The sequence below is a fragment of the Microtus ochrogaster genome, unplaced genomic scaffold (genome assembly GCF_000317375.1).
Source record: "Microtus ochrogaster isolate Prairie Vole_2 unplaced genomic scaffold, MicOch1.0 UNK7, whole genome shotgun sequence".
NCBI lineage: Eukaryota > Metazoa > Chordata > Mammalia > Rodentia > Cricetidae > Microtus > Microtus ochrogaster.
The window spans coordinates 4,521,667-4,528,268 of record NW_004949105.1 but is presented as its reverse complement, the minus strand read 5'-3'; the positions used below and the strand labels follow the sequence as shown (position 1 = coordinate 4,528,268).

At 42.1% G+C, this 6,602-nt stretch overlaps 1 protein-coding gene across 1 annotated transcript in view; it reads left to right on the top strand.

The window, feature by feature from the left end:
* The window catches only part of Cdc16 (cell division cycle 16), a 23,806-nt gene that overhangs the window by 947 nt on the left and 16,257 nt on the right, over positions 1-6,602 (top strand). The window contains exons 2-8 of the mRNA XM_005366250.2: positions 603-657; positions 745-842; positions 2,290-2,328; positions 2,633-2,773; positions 4,313-4,472; positions 5,295-5,386; positions 6,356-6,489. Of these exons, the coding sequence (XP_005366307.1) occupies positions 603-657; positions 745-842; positions 2,290-2,328; positions 2,633-2,773; positions 4,313-4,472; positions 5,295-5,386; positions 6,356-6,489 (719 nt within the window). The remainder of the gene's footprint in view (positions 1-602; positions 658-744; positions 843-2,289; positions 2,329-2,632; positions 2,774-4,312; positions 4,473-5,294; positions 5,387-6,355; positions 6,490-6,602) is intronic.

The window sequence follows — 6,602 nt, the reverse complement described above, 5'->3', positions numbered from 1 at the left end:
TTTTTTTTGATTTTTCGAGACAGGGTTTCTCTGTGGCTTTGGAGCCTGTCCTGGAACTAGCGCTGTAGACCAGGCTGGTCTCGAACTCACAGAGATCCGCCTGCCTCTGCCTCCCGAGTGCTGGGAAGTCATATTGTTTTTAAGAGTTGACTATAGAGGATGTCTTTGCCCAGGGTCAGCGACTGTTAATGTGTTAGGGTTTTAATTTGTAATATTTGAATCTAGTGCTCTACTAAATTCTACTTTGGGATTCACTTTAACTTATCAAAAGTGTTGCTATGGAAATGTCAGTACCCTGGAGAGTAGATGACCGCACAATTATCACCCGGTATTTACTGTTTTAGGTATTAGCTGTTACATTTTTCTTTGTAGCGTATGAGTTAAACTGCTCTCTTGTATTGCATGTATAAAGATCTTCACAGTGGGAGCTAAAATTCTCACTGGCTGAGCCATAAGATACAGATGATTGATGGGCCCCTTGCTACATTTAAGAGCTTGCTGTAGTGAGATGTTGGTCTTGTTTTATGGGTTGATGATAGTGGGGATCTGTTCAGAAGCATGGGAGCAGTGGCAATCACCCTGTGTTTGCTTTTTGTGTGCAGCAACAGTATCAAAGTGCTCTGTTTTGGGCAGACAAGGTAGCCTCACTCTCTCATGGTGAGTGACGTGATTTTTTTCCCCCCTAACTAACGTTTAGAAATCTCTCCATGAACCTCTGACCACTTGTGTAATTCTGCCCCTTAGAGGAGCCCCAGGATGTTTATTGGTTGGCTCAGTGCCTTTACCTCACAGCACAGTATCACAGAGCAGCCCATGCACTCCGGTCACGTAAGCTGGACAAGGTAAGAACTGAGGCTGGGGACGCCAAACTTTCCCAACTTGACAGGGAAGTGTTACATTCTTTGTTTCGATTATTAAATTTTTTCTTTTACATACCAACCACACTTTCCCCTCCCTCCTCTCCTCCAGTTCCCTCCCCCCACCTCCTGTCTACCCTGAACCCGCCCCACCCCATCCACTCCTCCACTGTCTCTCTCCATCCAGAAAGGGGCAGGCCTCACGTGGTAGTCAACAAACGTGGTACATCAAGTTGAGGCAGGATCAAGCTCTCACTGGATTGAGGTGAAACGAGCCATCACAGCATGGGGATTAGGTTCCCAAAAGCCAGCTCAAGCACCAGGGACATGTCCTGATCCCATTGCTAGGAGCCCCCACAAACAGACCAAGCTACACAGCTGTCACCCACATGCAGAGGACCTAAATCGGTCCCATGCAGGCTCCCTAGCTGTTGGTTCAGAGTCTATGAGCTCCCAAGAGCTCAGGTCAGCTGGGTTGTTTTGTTTTTTATTTTTTTATTAAATTTTTTCATTTATTTTACATACTTGTTAGGTTCTTATTTAGGTGTATGTTCTGTTTTTGAGTTAACATTTAAAAGAAATGGAGTTTGTTTTTATGTGAAGAGCTATTTTTTAAATATGTTTTTGTTTTTATTTGTGAGTGTGGGTGCCTCCAAAAACTAGAAGAGGACTTTAGATTCCTTGGAACTGAAGTTCCAGGTGGTTGTGAGCTGCCTGTTGTGAGTGATGGGAACCAAACTTAGGCCCTTTGGAAGAGCAGCAGGAACTCTGCTGAGCCATCTTTCCAGCCCAAGAGAAAGCTTCTCTCAATCGATTGTTTTCCCTTACTTGCCCAATGCTATCTAATCTCTAAGTTGTCAATATTGTGTTTTTGTTAGTTTGATTTAAATTATCGCTTGTAAATATAATTTTTGTTTATATAGGCCGTCTGTCTGTCCCTCTCTCTCTTTCTGTATGTGTGTGTGTGTGTATGTGTCTTTGTGTGCAGACATACATATACAGGCACCTGGATCACCTGTGGGAGTTTGTCCTTCTTCCATGTGGGTCTCAGGGGATCAGACTCTGGTCCTTGGTCCTGAGGCAAACACCTTTACCTCCTGAGCTGTCCTGATAGTCCTGCTTGCTTGTTTTGATATCGAGTATCACTGTTTTTGCTTAGTCTGGTTTCCAATTCCTGGGCTCAGGGTGTTTCTCCTGCCTCAGCCTCCTGCATAGCTGGGATTACAATTACAGGTACATACTCCTTGGATCCCCTGCACCATTAACATCTTTTTGATGAATATGGGCTAAAAAGTCTGAAGCGTTTGTTTTTTAAGCTGTAAAGGAAAAATAAAGCTCTCTAGTTCATGCTTATAATTTCTTTAAAGTGCGGGTGTGTGTTATTTTACACATTACATGCCAATGTTGTACATGTGACTTATTTCTTTTCTAGATGTATGAAGCGTGCCGATACCTTGCAGCTAGATGCCATGTAAGTGTGTTTAGTTTGTTGTATTTGGTGAAATTTTGACTTGTGTGAACAGTATGCATCTTTCATGAATGTGGCCATTTGTGTCCAGAGTGAAGCTCGGTGACTTAGCATAACATTTCAAAAAGACTCTCCTTTTCTTTGGGGTTATTTTCTATAAAATATTGATTCTTAATTCATAAAAAGCTGATATGCATGAAGAAAGTTGTAGCTTAGGCATTTATTTTAAAGAATGGATGTAATATTTATTGCCCTTTACAAACTTAGAAGACATGGGTGACGAATGGTACTTGTGTTTTCTTCATAGTATGCAGCAAAAGAGCACCAGCAGGCTCTGGACATCCTGGACATGGAGGAGCCAATTAACAGAAGGCTCTTCGAGAAGTGCTCAAAGGATGAAAGTAGCCTGAAAGACCCGTCCAGTGACTGGGAAATGTCACAGTCCTCGGTGAGTAATATAAGTAATATGTTTCAGCAACAGCAGTGGAAACTGCCCACATCAGTGAAAAAATTCTAAATGTGTATGGTGTATACAAAAATGATGGCTACCTGCTTGTGCTAACTAACAGAAGACTGAGACAGTTCTGACAGTTGTGAACGCCGGTTTGAAGCTGTGGCCTCACAGAAGCCTGCCTGGAGCTGCACACAGTGGGCGGAAACCTTCCTCTCCTTACTGTGTCTTGGACATACACAGGGGAGTCTTAATTAGCTTCTGTTGTTTACAGGGAAGAATTTGTTATTTACTTGATAGCACATAATAGGTCATTTGCTATGTGTGAGTTTGTATTATTCATAATTCCACAAAATTGAAACAGAGACTTATAGTAATAATCTCATTCTCAGATCGTTGTCTTGGCTTGTTACCCTTTTTAATGGTTTATTGAGATACAGTTCACCCATTGAAAGTGTTCAGCCCCATGGCTTCTCGTGTGGTACATCTATGCCAGCCTTACCTCTAGCAACTTAGGGCCCTCTTGCCCTTCAGAGAGAGCCATATTCCTTCCTTAGATCTACCTGTCTCCCTGTAGCATAGTTACGAGGGAGCTGGGATTGGCTGCTCTGCTTCTCACTAGGACAATGCAGGGTATTACACGTCTGGGTATCTCTCTTCTCTCTCTTCCCTTAGTAATAATGTGCTTAGAAGCACGTTAGTTTTCTGCTAGGAAATTCATCTATTTCCTACCTTGAGCTCATTGTTTTTGGACCTCTTGTCTTTCAGCTCACCTGCTGGGAATGCATGGCATACTTGTAATACATTACTTGTCTTATGAGTTTAAAAGAAAAAAAAAAAAACCTGACCGAAAACTGCCTAAGTCTTAAGATTGTTTTTCAAAGGCCATTCTATTTAAAATACTGATTTATGAGTTTTTGCCACTTGGGATTTTAGTTGCCCATCTGTGAACCATCATTGTTTTCAGTTAGTGTGTTTCATAAGGTTTGAGGTCTTGATTGAGTCAGATTCCACATTCTGTTGGTTCCTTACAGAGTTCCATAGTTAGGGTGTGTTCCCCCTTTTTCACAAGTGAGGAAGGGAAACAGTCCAGGACAGTAAATCAGCACACAGGAGCACATATACCTGTCAGGGCCAGGGTTTGAACTCAGTCCCTGGGCTCTCTAGGGCCTTCTCGTCAGACTTGGTCTTTCATTTTGATTTTATACGTTTTCTTCTTGCTCTTAACCACATCAAGGGAAGTGCCTAGAGGTTGCTCTCCCGAAGTCATCTGGAGCTTCACTGGAATAAAGCCATCAGTGATCAGTGCCCAGAGACAACAGACCAAGAAAGCTTTAGTCTAGCCTCAAATTACTATGTAGCCCAGGTTAGACTTGAACCTGCAATCCTCCTTCCTCAGTTTCCCAATTGCTGTTGTATGTCTGTTGATTTAGACTCTGCTCTGGCAGTCGCTATGAACATAGTAAAAACTTTGGTGTTCTACTAGTGTATATGGTCAAAAATTAGTCTTAGTGTATAACTGTATTTTGCCAACAGATAAAGAGTTCGATTTGTCTTCTCCGAGGGAAAATCTATGATGCGCTAGATAATCGCACCCTGGCTACCTACAGTTACAAAGAGGCTTTGAAGCTTGATGTCTACTGCTTTGAAGCATTTGATCTTTTAACATCACACCACATGCTGACAGCACAAGAAGGTTTGGGAACTCTGTGGCTGTTGTTGTGTAGAATGATTAATACTGTTTAGTTGGCCTTATTTTCTGAAAGCTGTATTACTGAGAGCAGGGTACATAAATAGACCTGCTAACTTCCTTAATGCCAAACCACGTCACAAAAACATAGTGTAATGTGGTATCTTTTGCTGATCGTCTTTGGGGATTGCGGTGTCATGAAGTCTTTTTTGAGAAGCATTTCGAGGGGGAGCTGTAAACCAAGATTCAGCTATTTTCATCCTGGCCATGCTTTAAATCCCTTTGTGTCTAAGTCCCAACTTCAGAGCGATTACATCAACAGTTTGTAGAGTTTGGTCTCTGAAAGCACATTTAAAACTGCCAGTGACTCTTGACTTACCTGATCGGGGATGTGGTGCAAGTCATCAAGAGAATAGAAAAGACAGGGTTGTGTGGTGATGGAACTCAACCCAGACATAGCCAGAATAGTGATTTTTAAACCACTGGGCTCATTGGCAGTGTCTAGAGACCTTGGAACAGGGTGGAATTAGGAAATTGGCTGCTGGCCTCTAGTAGATCCTGATGTCCCACTGCGTGCTCAGAATGCCTTTCAGAGAGAGTAGGCCATGGTGTCAGTATTGTCACCAAAGCCTGTGTTTGGCTGATGAAGAGAACCATCTAGGGGCTCCTGGCCCAACCCTTCCAGCGTTAGCCTCTCAACTGTACTTTGCTTTCCTTTTCTCCCGAGTTGATTTACATAGATTGCGAACTATAAAACTGTTTTTCAGTTTGCTGTTTTCCCTATGAATATTTTGAAGACTTTGTTATTTTTTTCTTACTATTTTTAAGAAAAAGAACTTCTTGACTCACTGCCTCTTAGCAAGCTCTGTGCTGAAGAACAAGAATTGCTACGATTTGTATTTGAGAACAAATTAAAAAAGGTAAGGAAAACCTGAGCTGCCATTTCCTTTATGTAAATATCTTCTTTAACATTGGCCTTTTTCGGGCTGGAGAGATGGCTCAGCAGTTAAGAGCATTGCCTGCTCTTCCAAAGGTCCTGAGTTCAATTCCCAGCAACCACATGGTGGCTCACAACCATCTGTAATGAGGTCTGGTGCCCTCTTCTGGCCTGCAGGCATACATGCAGACAGGATATTGTATACATAATAAATAAATAAATATTAAAAAAAACAAAAAAAAAAACAAAAAAACATTGGTCTTTTTCTTCTATTAGTTAAGTTTGTGTATGTGCATGTGTGTGTGTATATGTGTGCTCTTGCCCACACATGCAGTGGGTGTATGTAGACCTGAGCTGATGTCGGGATGTTTTCCTCATCAGTTTTCGACAAATTCTCTCATTGAACCTGGCTGTTTGGCTAGAGTAGCTGGCATTGAGCCTCCAACACTCGTTGCTTAGTGCTGGGATTACAGGCCTGTGACCATGTACAGCTTTACATGTGTGCTGGGATTACAGGCCTGTGACCATGTACAGCTTTACATGTGTGCTGGGATTACAGGCCTGTGACCATGTACAGCTTTTACGCATGCTGGGAATGGGAACACAGGCCTCATGATTGCACAGTGAGTATGTTGTGCCCAGCCTGGTCAAGTTTTTAAAAATTGTTTATTTAGTGTAGCATGTCCCAAAATAGTTAGATTATTTAAATATATGAAAATACTTCCTGAGTCTCTGCCATCTAAACTCCATGTGAAATAGTTGCTACTGTGGAGCTCTGATGAAACTGAAAAGGTAAACTTACTGAGCAGAGAACTAGTAAACCCGAAGTCACCAGTGTTTTCAGGGGCTCATGTGCATCTCATGTAATGTCTTCACATCGTAGGTAAAGCGTGCATTGATTCTGCCTTTTGCTTGGCTATTGTTCATTCATGTATAAATTTCTCTGTTTCAGTATAATAAGCCCAGTGAAACTGTCATTCCGGGGTCAGTAGATGGCTTGCAAGAGAATCTGGATGTGGTAGTGTCTTTAGCTGAGAGACATTATTATAACTGTGATTTTAAGATGTGCTACAAGCTTACTTCTGCGTAAGTATACTCTGTTTCTTTCTTTTTTTTTTTTTGGTTTTTCGAGACAGGGTTTCTCTGTGGTTTTGGAGCCTGTCCTGGATCTAGCTCTTGTAGACCAGGCTGGTCTCAAA